Source organism: Prionailurus bengalensis, chromosome B4, assembly GCF_016509475.1.
Source record: "Prionailurus bengalensis isolate Pbe53 chromosome B4, Fcat_Pben_1.1_paternal_pri, whole genome shotgun sequence".
In the NCBI taxonomy this organism is placed as follows: Eukaryota; Metazoa; Chordata; class Mammalia; order Carnivora; family Felidae; genus Prionailurus; species Prionailurus bengalensis.
The window spans coordinates 20118305-20138887 of record NC_057358.1 but is presented as its reverse complement, the minus strand read 5'-3'; the positions used below and the strand labels follow the sequence as shown (position 1 = coordinate 20138887).

General features: G+C 37.4%; 1 protein-coding gene and 1 pseudogene across 11 annotated transcripts in view; both read right to left on the bottom strand.

Annotated features, from left to right (window-relative positions):
- Positions 1-20583, bottom strand: part of MLLT10 (MLLT10 histone lysine methyltransferase DOT1L cofactor) — a 238329-nt gene that overhangs the window by 116890 nt on the left and 100856 nt on the right. For 10 of the 11 annotated variants that reach the window (XM_043561629.1, XM_043561630.1, XM_043561628.1 and 7 more), the window contains 3 exons: positions 10366-10469; positions 8858-8951; positions 6898-6993 (listed from right to left, as the gene is read on the bottom strand). In XM_043561629.1, coding sequence (XP_043417564.1) covers positions 6898-6993; positions 8858-8951; positions 10366-10469 — 294 coding nt within the window. The remainder of the gene's footprint in view (positions 1-6897; positions 6994-8857; positions 8952-10365; positions 10470-20583) is intronic. The other variant, XM_043561632.1, reaches the window with a different exon arrangement.
- LOC122472266 lies at positions 14186-20321 on the bottom strand (annotated as a pseudogene).

The following is a 20583-nucleotide window of genomic DNA, read 5'->3' as shown; positions in this document are numbered from 1 at the left end:
CTACTGCCAAATACCCCAGAAAGAGATAGTATCTCTATATATTTTCCATGGCTATAAGCAAATCTGCCCTTTGCTCTTGATGACGGTGCCTCCATTTTCCAAGACTGTTCATTACGTAAACAACTCTGAAAAGATAACCTGGAACAAAGGCAGTCAAGGCCTCTATTCATAAGATGTGTACGAATCCGAGAGACCCATGGAGACCTGTCTCGCAATAACTGATGTCAGAACGACCAGTGAAATATTAAACCACTATGATCTATACTTTCTCCATACTTTGCGTTGATTCACACTCTTACTTGTTCTTGGACCTCACTGAGTCTTCCAGACCCTTGCTCCAATATTTTGTCCAAATCTATGTGACCCTGTCCCCTAGTTTCACTTCCATCTATTTATCCAACTTGGATCCCATGACTTACTACTTTAAACACTTTTGACAACAACTCACTTGTTCCTTTTCCTTATATTTACACCCAATCTGCATAGCAATATCTCCCTTAGGATTCTGTCCATACCTATTTTCTCTGCTTCATTATCCAGGTGACCAAGTTAAGGATCTAAATGACTCTTTCCTTCCTCCTCCCACAATACAGGAAGACAAAGTATTCTTCTTGTTCACTACTACACCTTAGTATCATGTATTCCTCCGGTTATTGCCCTATTTCTTCCCTCTTATTGACATCCAAGATTCTTTTAAAAGAGTTAAATACTCTATTTACATTTCCTCATATTTACTCTATTCATCTACCAACTTCAATTAGCTTCTCCTCTGACCATTACACTGAGACTGTCTCAAGAACTTCTTCAGCATTAAATCCAAAAGACATATACTTGCTTTATATTAGTTGATCTCTCAAATGCATCTAATTGCTGAGCACTAACTTTCTTAAAATATTCACATCCTAGATCTCTCCTAATTTTCTTCCTGTATCTATGGCTACTTCCTTTATAGAATCCTCCCTTCCCCATTACTGATGAAAAATGAGAGAAAGGGAGGGAAGCTCTAATTTACAGAATACCAACTAATTAATGGATATAGAATGAATTATGGAAAATTATTTTCTGTCAAACACTATTTCAGGTAGAAGCATCAATGGATGCTAAAACCTATGAGTGAAAAATTTAATAGGAAACAGGGTATCTACCCAATTCTCAAGGTGGAGTAGCCAGCCTCCAAGAATATCCCATGATCTTTGCCCATAGGTAGTATCCAAATACACTGAATAGGTTGCTCTGTGTAAGCGACAGAATATTGCAAAAATGAAGTGTCTTAAAAGTGGTTAAAATGGCAAATGCTATTTTATATATATTTTACCACCAAAAAAAAAGTTAAAAAAAAAGTCATTCAACAAGGGGGGTAGGAAGGCAACATGTAACATCCGAGGCTAGGTCACAAAAAAAAAACTGCAGCTTTCAGGGTGTCTGGGTGGCTCAGTCAGTTAAGTGTCCGACTTCAGCTCAGGTCATGATCTAGCAGTTCCTGAGTTCAAGCCCCACATCGGGCTCTGTGCTGACAGCTCAGAGCCCGGAGCCTGCTCTGGATTCTGTGTCTCCTCTCTCTGCCCCTCCCCTGCTTGCGCTCACTCGCTCTCTCAAAAATAAACGTTAAAAAAAAAAAAAAAATCTGCAGCTTTCACCTTGCTCTTAGATCACTCACCCTGGGGAAAACTAGGTGCCCTGTCACACAGCACCTAAGCAGCCCTAATGAAATACCCACGCAGCCAGAAAGTGAGGTTCTTACTCAGCCAGCACCAACGTGCTAGCCATGGGACTAAGCCACCTTGGAAGCACATCCTCCAGCCTGAATCAAGCTTCTGTATTCCTGCCAAAATCCTGACCACAACTGGATGAGAGACCCTGAGCTAGAAAAACCCTAAGTCCAAATTCCAGACCCACAGAAACTGTGAGACAATAAATGTTTATTATAGTAAAGCTACTCAACTTTAGGGAAATTTATTGTGCTGCAAGAGGTAACTGATTCAGATTTTGTTATGAGGCGTGGTACACTACCATCACAAAAAACCCTAAGATGGGGGAGTGGCATGGAATTAAGCAATGGGCAAAAGCTAAAAGGACTTTCAGGAGATTATGAGGAAAGACTAATGAATACTGAAGAGACTATTACTTGAAACCTTCTGGCCTTTCAGGAAGGCTGCTAACCAGAGCATAAAACAAAGTGAGAGAAATTTAATTGTATATTAGAGGAAAAGGGGTCCTTGTTATACAGAAGCTGAAAGTTTAACAACATTGTTGCCTGTGGTAACACAGAAAGTAGAAAGTGTATTTAATGAATTGGATGATTTAACTAAGGCGATTTTTTAAGTAGTATGTTGCAAGTGCAATCTGATTTTTTGTTTAAAAAAATAAAGGAATACAGAGATAAACTAAATCAGGAAAGGTTATTTGGTGGTCCTGAAAATTCATATACTATGCAAAAAGCAGACAATATAAAAGAATGGCTTCCAGACAAAGATAAACAGTACCACCTTTTCATGAACAACTCAACTATATAAATGGCAATCTATGAGTATCAGTGTATAATGAAGAAAATTAATCAGCTGACTAGAAGTTGAGTATACAAAAACTAATGTCTACATAAAATTGGTAACACACTTTTAAAAGGAAACCAATTTCTGAAGAGTAACAAGGTACTGAAGAGTACCCTCAGGAAACCATTCCGGGAAGAGTAAAACAAGGGTGTGACCATAAAATCCACTGTTAAGATCAAAGCAATGTCTCCAAGAACCTGAAACAGGGCTTCATAGTCATCAAGGTCATGAAAGACAAAGAATTAAGGAAATATTCCAGAAGAACAGACTGAAAAGCTGAGGAGACATGACAACTAAACGTGATCCTGGATTGGATTCTGACCCAGAAAAAGTTTCCCCGTCAGTATGGAGGATACCAGTGGGGGAAATTTGAATGGGATGTGCAGATTAGCTAATGGTTCTGTAAAAAATGTTAATTTACTGATTCTGATAATTGTACTATAATCATGTAGGAAATCCCCCTTTTTATTAAAACTACACACTGAGTAGTACACTTAGGCTAAAGGGGTATTACGTTTCTAATTTATTCTCTAGTAATGCAGAAAAAGAATGTACAGAGTGAAAAAGAGGGACAGCAAAGAGGGGAGGGGAGGGACGACATGATAAAGCTTAAAATGTCAACATTTGGAAAATTTGGGTGAGTGGTACAGAGAAATGTGTACTATTTTTCAACTTTTCTCAGAGTCTAAAATTATTGCAAAATCAGAAGTCAACAAAATTTTAATCCTTCTGGCTGGCTGCCCAACACCTCAGGATGAAGGATCAAACGAGCATCACTTATAAAATCCTCAGGAACTGCCCTTTTTTGACCAAGTGGTCTCCTGTCACTCTTCAGCCCCACCAAACACACACCCCAGGCATTCTTAACTGCTGTTCCTGAAAAGACCTTGCCCTCTCTTAACTCTTTGCACATGTAGAAGCTTAAAGCCTTAACCTGAGTGGAAGATTTCCAAAAGGAAAGTACACAAAAAAGGAAAGGGGATGACAGGTAGCTCTCAATGCTGAAAACTTTTAAAAAGATACAGAAAAGTAATGACAACTCTGTGAATGAGAGTTTGTCCTCTGAGAGCCACAGAAGTAGCCCAGTTCTCTTCAAAGAAATGAGTATTCCTACAAAACAGTAAGTCAATATCTGTGGTTCACAAAACACTGACTGCAAACCTACCTCCCACAAACACCCAGCATACACTAACAATATTTATGTTGGCAAAAGCTCCTTTATCTATTGCCAATTGTTAGTAACAGTAAAGTAGAGCAAGTAAGGGGGGTGGAGAACACTGCAGGAGATAGTCCCTCATAGCTACAGTAGGGGACAGAACAATTTTCTAGGAAACCTACATGGAAATGAGCGCATTTCCACATAATACATTGTCACTAATGGTGACTTTGCTGCAAAGTATGGTTAAGTATAATACCACACTTTTAATACATCATGGATTAGTTAACATTAATGAGTAGGGAGAGGATCATTTGAACTGCATTATCTCAATGCATTAAATAACCACAGATTTCTAAATAAAGACCCACAAATTAACTTTCAGAAAAAAATCCTTTCTGAAGCTGGGAACCTCACAATACAACCACGTATTGCCATGTCTGATACCCCTTCTCCATTTCCTAACCTTGGCCCACAGTCTCACTTCTGTAAACATAAAAATACTAGGCTTAAAAGAAAATTCTGTTTTATAATGAACATTAATAGTCTTAGAGGGTAGGGGCACCTGGGTGGCTCAGTCGGTTAAGCATCCGACTTCGGCTCAGGTCATGATCTCGCGGTCCGTGAGTTCGAGCCCCGCATCAGACTCTGTGCTGACAGCTCAGAGCCTGGAGCCTGTTTCAGATTCTGTGTCTCCCTCTCTCTCTGACCCTCCCCCATTCATGCTGTCTCTCCCTGTCTCAAAAATTAATAAACGTTAAAAAAAAAAATTTTTTTTAAATAGTCTTAGAGGGTATTCTTCTTAAACAATAAAGATACAAACTGTGTAATGACTGAATTAAACCCCTCCTATACATAGTTTCAATTCATTTCAAACACGTACTTTTGTTCCTTTAAAAATACATATATATGCCAACTTTTCCATTTGTATGGAAACTGTCCTTTATTCAAAGTTGTAACTCACTATTAATTTTCCTTTCTCACAGTTAATGCCTAACCAGTATTAATATATCTTGGGTCACACATAAATTCTCTGAAAAGCAAAAACTATGCACTTTTTTATGTTCTCATAGTTACATAAAAAGGTAATTTATAAACTGTTGATTTCATTTTCAAATAAGGGATCTGGATAGCACAACAATCAGTATGAAATATTCTTTATGACGACCACTCAGTTATAACTTAATACAAAATATTTAAAATAGATTTTAAAATATGTACCAGTATGAAGGCAAATAAAAAAATTCGAAGGGAGAGTGACTCCAACATACCTCATGAATAAGACCAAAATTCACCTCACAATATACAGTATTCTAAAATCAGAATGGATTGTGAGTGCTACCGTTCAATGCAACATTTTATAACAGGGTAAGAATATACTAGATAAACCTACTAGATATTACAATCTTAAAAGAGATAGAGAGGGATAGAGGATGACACAGTCTATAACACCCAGTCTTTACAGCTGTATTATCATTTAGCATCATACCATAATAAAAAAAGTCCCTTCCCAAATATTCCCAAGGCAAGCAACCACGTCCAAGAATAATAAATGTATACTATGTCTACCTCCTAGCCTTTATAGATTATCAGAAAAACTATTACAAAATAAAATGTAGAAATGATTTTAAGTTTGACAACAAAATCAAGTTATACTAATCTTACATATGCCAAAAACAAAATGCAAATAGTATTCATATACTAATGAAAATACCAACTGCTAAAATTCATAGCTAAACAGTTTGACTAAATACAATGTTGTTAACCTAGTATTCAACTGTAAAAACACTCATAAAATGAAAATCTCATTCCTACAACAAAAAAGATAAATATAGTCATTAGCACTGTATTTATTAAACACTGTACTACATTTAATAACTGACCATTAAAAACAACCATGACGGGCATATATTAGGATAAACATGGTCATACCACAAACACTTCTTTAAAGAAGATAATGCTCATGAAATGGCTGAAGAGAAGAATATCATCAGTAAGACTTCCCTCTTCACAATTTACAATGAGCCCTACCTATATCCCTCATTCGTGGATTAAAATAAGCTTACATAAAACCTCACAGCGCTTCTTAGTAAAACTGCTAATTAAACCCAATCTGCCATTTTCCCATCAGTAATCCAAACAAGACAGCAAAATAGAACCCTATAATTGTCACTATCACAAAACCACCTCGTAAAAGAAATCAAGATGAATATGTATACTTGCTGCCTATAAGGTCTATAAAACATATATATAAACCTAACAAATGCTATAAAGGCAAATACAAAGTTATAATTATTATTTCACTCATAACTGAAAACCCAAGTTCAAAATTAAAAATTTAAGCTTTAAAAATGTTTACCTTAAAAAAAGACACACACATAAATTCAAATCAAATCTGTTCCCAAATCCTAAGAATTTACAGACATGAAAAGGTTCCAAACTAGTTTATACCAAATGTTTAAGAGTAGTATTACTTTCCAATTGAAGATGTCTTTTTTATCCTCACTTCATTAAAAACAATTCACAGTAGTATCCTTTTCCTATGTTGGCAATATAACCTATGAATGATTCTACTGTACTTATTATTAGTTCACTAAAAATTACTCATATCCTATCCTTTAAAATAAATAAAAACGTAAGCAGAAAAAAGGTAAGTCAGAAAAAGACAGATTAGTATCAGGCAAGCTTTTAGTGCTTTATTAAAAGATAAAATATTCTCAAATGATATTACATTTGGCCATTAAAAAAATAATAATAATAAACCATTAGCAGCACCACTGGGGGAGAAAAAGTCAAGAATATACAGAACTTCAAAACTGTTCCATTATAAAGTGAAAAAGATGATGAGATTTTTACTTACATGTGAAATAGTTAATAATGTATAGCCACAAACGCTGAAGTCACCTAAAGATTTCACAAGATGACCACAGTAACACATGCAAGAAATCTCTCTCATGCTTTTGGTCAAGCTGTATTTCAAATTTTCAGTTGAAACAGGTACATACAAACATATTCACAAATATGGCATTATTTTAAACCTACTCTTTGACTTTATACTCTCAATTAGTCAAAAATTTTCAGTATTTCCATGTCTCAATCCAGCTATCAAGAACTTAATTTTATCTAAAAAAGGGAAAAAAAAAAACTATTAAGTAGATGTGCTACATATATAGCAACAACAAATCCACTTACTTTTTTCTCTTTCTCATGATGTTTATCCTGAGAGTGAGAGGAAGAATCACTTAAACTTTGATCATATGACCTATTAGATCCCCGTTTGCTCTTTTTCTAAAAAAGAAAATATATATACATACATGTATATGTATATAAAAATTTTTTAAATAATCTTTCTGTTAGGCTTAAACCAATTCAAGTGTGCAGTATTTAAAAATGTCTACTGAAGTAAAAACAAAAACAAAAAAACAAAACAAAAAAAAAAAACCACCTTGCTATTTCAAACTATATAATCCAGTTTAGACACCATCTATATGCTGTCTATTGCATTATAAAGGAAAATCTAAACCTAAATTCAACATTAATGCCATATTTTTGTACATTTATGAAAATGTGTGAAAATAGATTATATTTTCAAATAAGCAGGAGCTTATTTGTCACTTTATCACAAAACCACCTCTTAAAAGAAATCAACTATAATTTTTCATTGTCTTCTTTAAAAAAAAAAAAAAAAAAAAAAAAAAGGAGTTCCAACCAAAATAGAGAATGCCATACTGAGGAAGGATGCCAAGACTAGAAAAAAAGAAAAGAAAATATTTGGAGAGTTACTTTTCTGCCACACTAGAAAAAGCAAGAAGCCTTTATATCTCATACTTTCAGTATTAGGGCATAGTTTTCTAAAAACTTGTCTCTGCAATTCATTAAGAAAAAAATTAAAGGAAATGTCAGCATTAGACCCATGCATTTCTCAAAGCATTAATAAAAGTATGCACATTTCTGTTTAAAATATTTAAACAATTTCATAATAAAGTATGACAGTGAGAGTTATTTGAGGTATTTAAAACTGGGTGGTACCATAACTAGTTTAAATTAGACAAAAATGACTATGAAAGGCATTCAAATTCTATGCAAATGTAGGTTAAATAATCTTATTAAATTATTAGACTTTTCCTCCCTAACGAGCAAATGGGACAACAACATGTCAATAACTAGCAATGAGAAAATTCAATTTACAGACTCTCATAATCCATTTTCATTATTTCTGAATTTTGATCTGTATCATCTTCCATTTAGAAAACTAAGATTCCAAAATGCTTTTAACATCTAGAAAGCAAAATTTTCAATTTTACTATCTCAAAATTAGTCTTAAAACACTTCAATATTCTTTGTCCTTAAAATAAAAGTTTTTGATAGCAAGCAATATATTTGCACAATCTAAGTATTTTATATGCATGAACCAGAAGAGAATCATGAGCTGATTTCATGAGTAAGAGGCCCTTACTATTTACCTAAAAGAAAGGAATAAAAAAAAGCCCCATTCACAAGGGAAAGTTAATAAAAATATAAACAAGACACTAAAAACAAAGAAGACTTAAACTTTCGTGTACCAATCTGTCATCATTGAAGACTAAAAAAAATAGACACTTAGGACATTAAATATCGATCCTTCAAAGGAAAACAGACACAATATATGTAACAACTAACCAAATTTTACCAACTCAATCATCTATGCTATTATGTAACAGTAAAAATTGGCAAAAATCTAAAATATTCCCAAAGTTGTATTTAAATACATTTTTCTCAACATCTTCAACCAAGAAGTTACAAAACAGCTTTGTTTCAGTTTTACTATCTCCTAGTAAATAAAAATGAAAATAAGTAAATAATAGTAATATAGCAAAAAAGATGACTAACAAGTGAGAAAAATCACCAGAGTTAGATTATAGAGTTCTTTACACATGCTTTTTCTATTAAATGTATCCTAACATGTACTATTAATTAATAGAACTTATTTTATAATATTCATCATTATAAATGAACCAAAGCAAAGCAAAATCTTTAAGAATTACTAGATCTTTTAAATCCCAGGAGAGACCATGAAATTGCAAACAATTTCACACAAAAATCAAGAGAAAAGCAACAGCTATTATGCCTTTTTTATAAAACAGAATTTTGCAAGTTCAAGATAAATTCTTACCAGCTTGCTAAAATGGTATTTACAGTAGCCACAGTATTGGACATTATCTGCACCATTACCTTCTTCTTCACAAAGTAGTCCAGCAAACTGAGCACTGAAAATAAAAGCCAAAAAATATATATAAAAATATAATATGTATACATTAAATCTCAAACTACAGTTAGGTATATATAAATAAATTAAAACTCACTTCCAAGCATGTAAGGTTTGTAATTAAACCTTATACACATCTAAGAGTAAAGGGGGCAAATGTAAAGCTTTATTCTTACTGTGATCAAGTACATATTTTTTAAGTTACATTTGTAGCTTATAATAAACTTTTGATCCATCTACCTCTAGTAAGAATGAAGATTTATGTATGTTTTAAACATGCATTTATATAAATGTTTAACATTACCAAATAGACATTAAATTGTTTTAAGATACCCCCCACCCATTTTACTTCTTCACTCTATTACCACAGGTACTAACAGAAAGGCCAGGCTTCTAAAGGACTGAAATGACTTGGGATGGGATGTGCCCCATAGATGCAGATTACGTACTGTTACAAGGAAATGCTTCAGTTCATAGAACCATACAGGAGGCAAGATAAACATAAGCTGTGTCTTCCAGTCAAAAACAATACAAGAAATGGAATCGAATCCTAAAGTTACGATATTCATTTAAAAAAAAAAAACCCACAAAGTGCTAAAGTTTATAATCGTTATCTTGTCAATTTGGCCTTCCACTTTTAATATTCCAAAGTTACAGTAGTATTAGCATATATCTTTACCCAAGAAAGAATTTTCATCTTAGAAAAATTAAGTTCATTAATAACAGAATGTATACAACCAAAAGTCTTTCCCATTCCCCAAAATTAATCTAAAATGGACTTCTTAAATCCATACACTAAAAGCTCAGGAAATAAAGCATGTGTCTATACTGGCTGCTAAATACAGACTATTTCCTAAAAGTAACAAGTCCTTGGATTATTCCCAAACTTTAATTTTGAACTGTTGTCTATCATGTTGAATATTTTATTTTAGGATAATTTTTACTCTTGAAATTTTATGCCAAAAAAGTATCTTAAGTAACTTCTTAAGAAGTAGCCACCAGAATACTGAGAATATGATAGTGACTGCTTTCCCCCTCTCCCCCACCTTCAAACATGCAGTGAAGAAACACGATCATTGATTAAAATCCTTACTAATATTGCAGGCACCGCACTAAGTTTACCTACATCAGCTCTTTCAGTCCTAACAACAAATCAAAGGTTAGGTAACAAACACCGATATTTTAAACAAAATGAAACTAAATAAAACATGAGAACCAGAATCCACCTATTGAAAATCTGCTCTGGTAAATTCAATTATTAGAATCATCTTTATTTAGAAGAAACTCTAAACACAGAAATCATCCCAATAAAATTTACTGTAAATATTTGAGTACCTAAGCCTTTAATTTACAAGGTATTTCCCTGCACGAAGCACAAGAATTTCGGTTTTGTACGACGACAGAAGCATACTTACCACGTCACGTGGAAAGCCTGCCGACATCCGTGTTTATTACATGTCATGCAAGCACCGGTAGCTGCTTTGCTTTCTCGTCCTTGTTCATCACAAATGTAGCAAGTCTTAGGATAGAAAAAATAAACAAAATTAAGCAAAAACCTTACAAGTGTTTTTATAGCGATGAATCTTAGGGGCACGTGGGTGGCTCAGTCGGTCGAGTGGCCGACTTCAGCTCAGGTCATGATCTCATGGCTTGTGGGTTTGAGCCCCACATCGGGCTCTGTGCTGACCACTCAGAGCCTGGAGCCTGCTTTGGATTCTGTCTCCCTCTCTCTCTGCCCTCCCCTGCTTGTTCTCTCTCAAAATAAACATTAAAAAAAAAAAAAAATGAGTTTTACAATTATCTTCAGAAGTCAAGATTAGGTTTACTGTCTAACCTACTTTACTTCAAAACATGAATTCATTTTTTCTGTCAGTAATCTGATTTTTACCAACATGCAGACATAAACAAGGATAGGTAAACAGTACTAGTGGAACTTCACAAAGACCCAGTCTTCCTTAGGCTCAAATACCCTGCACAGCAGCGAGAATCTTCACAGGCACCAAGGCCAGGGGCCAGGACATAGCCTACGACACCTTGGTCTTAAAACTTCCTCACCAATATTCAACTGATTTCTGGGACAAGAGTGTAAAAAAAGATTCGTCTTTTCCTCTGCTGGAAGTAAGCATATCTACGGGAGTTTGACACAAGGAGTTGGGACCTAAGAGATGAAGCATGGTCCTGGATGATGAGCGAAATTTAGGCCATTTCGTCTCTTCACAAGAATCCTACTTGAGCTGCCATTCAGCCTGCCAACCTGACAGACTGAGCCTGCGGGGAAGACATTTTCGCTAAGGAGGTCAGAGGTGCCCCCAGGAGACACTGACCAATAAACACTGCCACCGACTTTGACTTACATCTGGTCCTTTTCCCGGGTAAAAATAGCTGATAAACAGTACCACCTTTTCATGAACAACTCAACTATATAAATGGCAATCTATGAGTATCAGTGTATAATGAAGAAAATTAACCAGCTGACTAGAAGTGGAGTATACAAAAATTAATGTCTACATAAAATCAGTAACACTTTTAAAAGAAAACCAATTTCTGAAGAGTAACAAGGTATAAGCTAGCCAACTTCAGTGGGACCACATATATTTTTAAACTTAGAGAGCTTTCCCCCATTATGCACTGTGGTGCCAGAATAACACAATTCAACAATATTTACAAGAACACAGTTCTCAAAAAAGCCTAGTATCTAGTCAGGTAAGTTAATTTAAACTCCTCTGTTGAAATACAAGGATTCAGACTGAGAAAAATTATTTTTTTAAGATTATTTTATTTTTGGGGGTGCCTGGGTGGCTCAGTCGGTTAAGCATCCAACTTCAGCTCAGGTCATGATCTTGAGGTCCATGGGTTTGAGCCCCTCGTTGGGCTCTGTGAAGACAGCTTGAAGCCTGGAGCCTGCTTCTGATTCTGTCTCCCTCTCTCTGCCCCTCAACTGCTTGTGCTCTCTCTCTCTCTCTCTTAAAACTAAACAAACATTAAAATTTTTTTTTAAAAGATTGTTTTATTTTTGAAAGAGAGCACATGGGAGGGGCAGGGAGAGAGGAAGGAAGGGAGGGATGGAGGAAGAGAGAGGGAGAATGGAGGGGGGGAGAGAGAGAGAGAGAGAGAGAGAGAGAGAGAGAGAAATACTCCAAGCAGGCTTGGCACTGTTAGGGCGGAGACTGATATGGGGCTCGAACTCACAAACCGTGAGATCATGACCTGAGCCAAAATCAAGAGTCAGACACTTAACCGAGTAACCCACCCAGGTGTCCCTAAAATAATTTTTGTAGGGGCACCTGGGTGGCTCAGTCGGTTAAGCATCTGACTTCGGCTCAGGTCACCATCTCACCATTCGTGGGTTGGGACCCCACACTGGGCTCCTCGCTGACAGCTCAGAGCCTAGAGCCTGCTTCGGATTCTGTGTCTCCCTCTCTCTCTCAAAAATAAAATAACCAGGGGCGCCTGGGTGGCGCAGTCGGTTAAGCGTCCGACTTCAGCCAGGTCACGATCTCGCGGTCCGGGAGTTCGAGCCCCGCGTCGGGCTCTGGGCTGACGGCTCAGAGCCTGGAGCCTGTTTCCGATTCTGTGTCTCCCTCTCTCTCTGCCCCTCCCCCGTTCATGTTCTGTCTCTCTCTCTGTCCCAAAAATGAATAAACTTTGAAAAAAAAAATTTATAAAAAAAATAAATAAATAAAAAAATAAAATAAAATAACCATTAAAAAATTCTTAATTATTTTATACCTCTAACAAGTAAAATCCCAAGTTACAACAAAACCAAACCAGACACAGTGAATAAGAGCATCTCTATCCGTTCAAATTACAAAAACAAAGTATCAAACAATTACAATGGGAAACTGTAACATACATTTTTTAACCTACAAATGATCAAGAAGATTAAAAAAAGAAAAGACAGAGCAGACTGAAACAGTAACATTTTATATAGCAAAATTCATGGAAAATATGCAAGTGGGCCTTAAAGAATCTCTCAGTTAACTTCCAAAACAGTGAAAAGACACCACCTTTTGACAATTCAATAAAACTAAAAATTATGATGAATATTAAAAAGAGAGAGAGAGAAGGACTTCCAGACTCCTGGAATGGTGGAGTGAGACCTCCATGGATCCCCTCTCCACTTCCAAGATTTGGAGGGCACTGGGGAGAGAGTCTCTGAAAATTATCCTAAAGACATGCAGCAAACAGTGGAAAATTTGTTTTTTGAAAAAGCGTACTGAATCTCACGAAGAACAGTGAGAGTCTAGAATCTGAGGCATGATCTGCTCCCATCACCACCCTACCACACACACAGCTTCCTGTGATGGAAATTCCCCTCTGGGTGGGTGTGGCCGAGAGGATAAGGCTCCCTCTCCCCTCAGCTCCTAGTCTGAAGCTATCGTTTTGCCCCAGAAGAACCAGTCTCCAGTGACTCTCATCCTACTTACAGCTGGTAGCTCTCACTCATAGAATCCCACCCTAACAACAGGCCACGGGTCCTGAGGCCATTATCATCCCTCCCCCTTTTGCTAGTAGAATGGAAGTTCCATGAGAGGAGGAAATGGGTTGAGAAAACCAGGGGGCTACTATACCTTTTCTTCCTCCCAGCACACTGCTGGAGTACCTGTGTCTCTTCAGGAGAAGCAGAGTGCCATCCCCATCCCCAGTTCCAGAGCAGTAATGTAGAGATTCTCAGAAAGGCACATGGGTATGGAACATCTTCAGAACAAAGAGCCCAACAGCTTTGCCTGAGAGGACTGACTATGTGGAGAGGCTTAAGGACACTGTCAAAAACACCCTGGCGGAGAGGCGCCTGGGTGGCTTAATTGGTTAAGCGTCCAACTTCGGCTCAGGTCATGATCTCACTGCTCACGAGTTCGAGCCCCGCGTCAGGCTCTGTGCTGACAGCTCGGAGACTGGAGCCTGCTTCAGACTCTGTGTCTCCCTCTTTCTCTCTGTCCCTCTACCTCTCTCTCTCTCTCTCAAAAATAAACATTAAAGGGGCGCCTGGGTGGCGCAGTCGGTTAGGCGTCCGACTTCAGCCAGGTCACGATCTCGCAGTCCGTGAGTTCGAGCCCCGCGTCAGGCTCTGGGCTGATGGCTCGGAGCCTGGAGCCTATTTCCGATTCTGTGTCTCCCTCTCTCTCTGCCCCTCCCCCGTTCATGTTCTGTCTCTCTCTGTCCCAAAAATAAATAAAAAACGTTGAAAAAAAATATTAAATAAATAAATAAATAAATAAATAAATAAACAAACAAACATTAAAAATAATCAATCAATCAATCAATCACTCTGGTGGCAAGCAATTAAGACAGGACTGGTAGCTCCAAGGTACTAATAGAAACAAGTAAAACCAGCCTGAAAATTAACAGAGAGAATGAGAGAAAGACAAGAAATAAGGGCCCTCCTAGGATCACATTCATCCCTGGGGGTATAGAAGGCTATGTACATGAACTAGGTTGCACCCACTCAGGAAAAATCCAAGTGGGACTCGAGGCCGATGTAAAAGCATTCCCTAAAGCCACACACAGATCCATCAGCCAATAAGGCTCATAAGGCTTTAGTACAACCTATGACGAAAAACTGGCTGAAAAGTAAGTTACTGTGACCCAGAGGCAACTCCTGCGAATCTAGACTTGAAAATAAAATCACACTCATACGTGATGGTCTGAAAGATTGCATGCATGCTTAAGGCTGCACATGTTCGAGAACAACCGACAGAGAGAACCTCAGATCTCCTTAGAAAATAATCTCTAAATCACACACATATTAAGTGATAAAGGGTGAAAATGTAACTAGCTAAAGGGGCTTAATTTAAACACAATCTTTGACTAATAAGTGGTTTATGTTGATCCACAGGCAACCCTAAGAAGTCAGGCCTTTTTTTTTCCCCCCCAGGACATCTGAGCAGGGCCACCTGAAGTTACACACTGTTGCGTAAACAGATATAAGAAAATTAGTCCAGCCAAGTCATTAAACAAATAAATGACAAAACAAACAACATGACCCATACGAAGGAAGGATCATTCTCCAGAGTGACTATATTATCTAAAATGTCCATTTCAACAAAAAATTACAAGACGTGCAAAGAAACAGGTCAGTGTGACCTACACACAAGAATAAAAGTAGACATTAGAAACTGTCTTTGAGGAGGGACCCAGATGTTAGACTTGGAAGACAAAGACTTCAATCAAATGGAAATACTTGAGTTTAAAAAATTCATTAAAGAGGCTCAACAGTAGATTTGAGTTGGCAGTCAGAAAACAGTCAACAGACTTAAAAACAGATCAATAAATGGGGCGCCTGGGTGGCTCAGTCGGTTAAGTGGCCGACTTTGGCTCAGGTCATGATGTCTCTCGGTCAGTGAGTTCGAGCCCCGCGTCAGGCTCTGTGCTGACAGCTCAGAGCCTGGATCCTGCTTCGGATTCTGTGTCTCCCTCTCTCTCTGCCCCTCCCCCATTCGCGTTCTGTCTCTTGCTGCCTTTCAAAAATGAATAAATATTTTTTAAAAAAATTAAAAAAAAACAGATCAATAAACGTGTGCCTGGCTGGCTGAGGGGAGAGCATGTGACTCTTGATCTTGGGGTCATTAGTTCGAGCCCCATACTGGGTGTACAAATTACTTAAAAATATATAAACTTAAAAAAAAATAGATCAATAAAGATTATACAATCTGAAGAAGGGACTTCTTTAGATTATACTACCTGAAGTGCAATTTCCAAAAAATGTGGGACACGATTAAGTACACCAGCATACGTGTGAGAAAACAAAGAGATGAAAGAAAGGGACAGAAACTGAATCTAAAGAAATAATGGCTGAAAATTTCCCAAATCTGGTTAAAACCAATAATCTACAATTCTAAAAATCTTGATAAACACTAAGAGATCCACGCTCAAATTGGTCAAAGCCAAAACACACAAACAAAGATATCTTGAAAGCAACAAGAGAAAAATGGTTCATCACAAGCAAGGAAAACTACAATACAATTAACACCTGAAGTCTCAAAGGAAACAATGGAGGGCAGAAGGCAGCAGGATAAGATATTCAAAAAGCTTAACAAAACTATCAACCAGGAGTCCAATATCCAGGAAAGCTATATTGCATACATAAAGATGCAATAAGGACATTCCCAAACAAACAAAAACAGATATTTTGTTGCTCCAATCCTGACTAACAAGAAATACTAAAGGAAGTTCTTTAGGCTAAAATCAAGTGACACTACACAACAATTACAACACACACACACACACACACACACACACACATACACACACACACACACAGTCTAAGAGCTCCAGTCAATTTTACCTCAATAGAGCTGAAATCTTTAAAAAATAAATCTAACAGGCCAATTAATAAACACACATAAAAGGCTCTAACAAAGGTAATTATACAGAAAAAGATAAAGGACAGTATGATTAAATATTTCTCATTCTTCTCTTAATTCAAAAGGCAAAAGCATAAAACAATGCCCATAAATTGTATTGTTGGGCCTATAACAGAGAAATGTAATATATTTCACAATGACAACACAATTAAAGAGGGTGGGAATAAAGATATATTGGAGTAAGAAGGTAACACCAGATGGTAACTTGAACCCATATGAAGAAATGAAGAGAAACACAAATGGCAAATGGTATCTAGCAACACACACACACTATATAAATATATCTGTGGTCTTCTTAGCTTTAAAAGATAAGGGGAGGCCTCAGTGGCTCACATGATTAAGTGTCCAACTCTAGATTACAGCTCAGGTCATGATCTCATGGTTCATGGGTTCAAGACCCGTGTCAGGCTCTGCACTGTCAGAGCCTGCTTGCAATTCTGTCTTCCTCTCTCTCTCTGACTCCCACCCACTCTCTCTCTCAAAATAAATAAACATTTTTTTAATGTGTATTTTAAAAAAGACTATATAGAGCAATCATTATGTTTTAATTTGAGAAAGAGACTCAGAGCACACAAGCAGGGGAGGGGCAGGGGCAGGAAGAAGGGAGAAATTGAGAGAGGGAGAGGGAGAGGGGGAGGGGGAGGGGGAGGGGGAGGGAGAGAATGAATATGAATATGAATATGAATATCCCAAGCAAGCTCCACACTCAGCATGGAACCCGAAGGGGGACTCGATCCCACAATCCTGGGATTATGACCTGGGCTGAAATCAAGAGTCAGACACTCAACTGACCAAGCCACCCAGGTGCCCTAACAGAGCAATAATTTTAACAATATATTATTGTTTGTAGTTTATACAAACATAATATCTCTACTAATAATAGCACAAAAGGGGGAAAGGAATGGAGACATATAGGAATGAATTTTCTATATCTTACTGGAGTTAAGTAGATTCTGATAAGATAAATATTGCAAACCCTAGAGCAACCACTAAGAAAATAACCCCAAAAAATATAATTTAAAAATCATGAAAGGAATGAAAAAGGTACACTAGAAAATATCCACTTAAGGTAAAAGAAGGTACTATAAAAGAAAAAGAGAGGACCAAAGCAGCCATAAGACAATGCAAACAAAAAGTAAAATGGCGGGCATAAAACCAACCATATTAATGATAGCATTGAATGTGAATGTATTCCAATCAAAAGGCAGAGATTAATAGACCAGATTAAAAAAAAGAAAGTTCCATACACTGTCTGCAAGAGGAATACTTTAGATTGGATAGTACAAGTAAGTTAAAAAGATAAAAAAAAAAAAAAAGATATAGTACGCAAAGAGCAAGTATAAGATGGCTGGAGTAGCTATCATTATATCGGACAAAAACAAAAAACAAAAAGAAAAAAAATAGACTCTTGAAACAAAACATTACTAAAGATAAAGAGGAATATTTTATAGCGATAACAGTCAATCCATCAGGAAGATACAATTATAAGTGTAAATGTGTGTATATACTATACATATACAGAGAGAGAGGGAGAACAAGAGAGCCCCAAGACACATGAATCAAAGTAGAAAAAAGTAATTTGATTATTTTATTTTTTTAAATGACCTGGGCTGAAACCAAGAGTCGGATGCTCAACCAACTGAGCCATACTAGCACCCTAATATTTTGATAATTTTTAAATATTAGCTATTAGATTAAGAAGAAAATATGCAAAATAACTGAGGATTATTGAAAAATTGTTCCCAAACAAAATCATATCTAAATAAAATGTCAAGTATGTGAATAAAGCTATACTCAAGAGGCAAATTCATAGCCTAAAAAGTTTTCCCTGTTTTAGAAAAGTAATATTTTAACCGAACTATTTATTTTTTTAGTATGACAGAACATTTAATTACATCAGTTTCCCATCAATACACTAGTCAGTTAATGATGATTACAATGGCCATTTCCACTGGTTGGCAGGAGGCTCTTCCACTAAAGGCTCCCATGGTTTTCATTATATCATTTTTCCTGCCAGACTTAATTCATTTTCAGCTTGAAGAGTCACCTCTTCCAGTTGCCCACCCTGAAGTTGGTCTAACTGCTTAACATCTGATTCCACTGTAACCATACACATACAAACACATTTGTAATCTGTTCTGTATATTTCCTATATGCTGCATTTTTAGGAATTTGCTCAAGAACGTCAAGAATCTTTGTGTCCAATATTCTTAACCTCTCGTGTGGACTCTCACATACAGCCAATCCCACAAGGCCAGGGATCTTCTTCAGCAAATCTGCCATGGCAGTGCCAGTAGGCTCGGGACACACAGCCCTTTGAACCTAATTTTTTAAATTAAAGAAACAGGCCGCATATCAAAAGGATTCTGGGGCCAAATTCCAACCCCACCTAAGAAGTAGCTGAAAGCATCACTCCAAATATAACTTGAACAAGCCATTTAAACTACAAAAATACAGCTCTTCTTGTAACTGAAAGATGTGCTGTTGTGAGGCAACCAAGTAGCCTGAAATCCAAGGGAAGACATATTCTCCCCCCAACTTCCTAAGAAGTACAAAATGTTCAGACTCTCCACCACTGATACAGCAAGAAAGGGAAGACATGGAGAAAGACATGCATGTAAGAAGAAATCAGCTAAAATTTTAATACATTGTTGTTAAAGGCTGATTGAGGGCTAATATGATACTGCAGAACCACTAGAACCACTGATAAAAGAGTTCTCACTCACTCACAGGCTCTACTACATGAACTTTTATGAGGGGTTCACGGGGAAGACTGATACCAAGGAGACAAAACCACCAGAAAAAGTCTCCCTTGAGGTTCAGGCATGAAGAAGAGGATCAGACTCTACTGATGGTAAGATATGAAATCCTACCTCTCACCCAAACACTCCTTTCAAAAGCATTTGGGGGACTGGAGCAAGCCCTGTCACATCCAAGACATGGGTAAGGCCCACCATGACTAGGAATACAAAGGAAAAACTCTTTACACCTAGGCAAGGGGCAGGAAAAATTCTCAAACCCAAATTCCCAACCCTGTTAGTAATAAAATTAAGAGGTCTTCTAGTGCTGGGGGTAGAAGCAGAAAGTTCTCTTCCTCACAAGTCTTTCCAAAGACACAAATATAAATCTGCCATGGTGAGGAGGAAAGGAATGGTGAAACTGTGAGGCCCAGACATACAGGGCCTACCAAAGAGAGAGGGTGGACCAAAACAACAGAGAAATCCCAAGCCCAAAACATCAAATAACAAACAACGGCAATCTAACACTAAGGGAGAAACAAAAGCATACCAGGAAGAAACTTAGCGTGTCTGACTCAATATTGTTTCTATTTCCCTTGCTGCCATGACCTAAAACAGAAACTTCTGCTTAGCCCTGCACATAGGAATGTTACAGCTAAGATTTGAAAAAAACTGCTTTTTAAAATCCAAAATCTACCTCACCCGAGGAGACAGAGGAGATAAGGAAGTACATAAATGACTATGCTGTGTTTAAGATTTACAGGAACAACATGACCAGATTCCTATACACAACAACAAACTGACCAAGAACAATGAAGTTACTTGACCTTCCTTGATGTCTACAGGTATCAGTCGCCTTTTGACTCCAACTCCCTCCCACTTTCCCCCTCTTCTTAACATAAAAGCAGCTCAAATCTCTAGCTGAGGAACTGGCTCTTTGGGACAATAGTCTGCCATCTCTTTGGTCTGCTGGCGTTCAGTATCAAGTCTCTTCTCTATATCCACATCTTGCCTCTTGACTCACTGGCCTGTCACACAGCAAGCAGAACAAACTTGGGACTTAAAAGTGTGGTAAAGAAACCACCCTCTGTGGCACTGGTGAACAGATACAGCTAAACGCTGGGGGTGGAACACAAACACTGTGAAAGCAAAGAACCTAATACTCCAGGGCTCCTGGGTGGCTCAGTCAGTTAAGCGTCTGATTCTTGATTTCACCTCAGGTCATGCTCTCGCAGTTCATGAGTTCCAGTCCCTTAGGGTGAGCCCCGCTTTGGGTGAACCCCGCTTCTCTCCCTCCCTCCCCTCCAAAAAAAACCCCTAATACTCTGTCTGGCCTTCCACCTACACTTATAGTATCATTAGAAGATGACCAAGGGGCAAGGCCACCCCAATGGGCTCAGAGGACGGAGCATCAAGCCACGCAGAATTATTCTCAATCTTAGAACCTAAAAACTGTCCTGTTGAGTTACAAACCTGCTTTGCTTTAGTCCAGTAACCCCTTTTTGCCTTCTAACTTCTCCCTTTTAAAAAC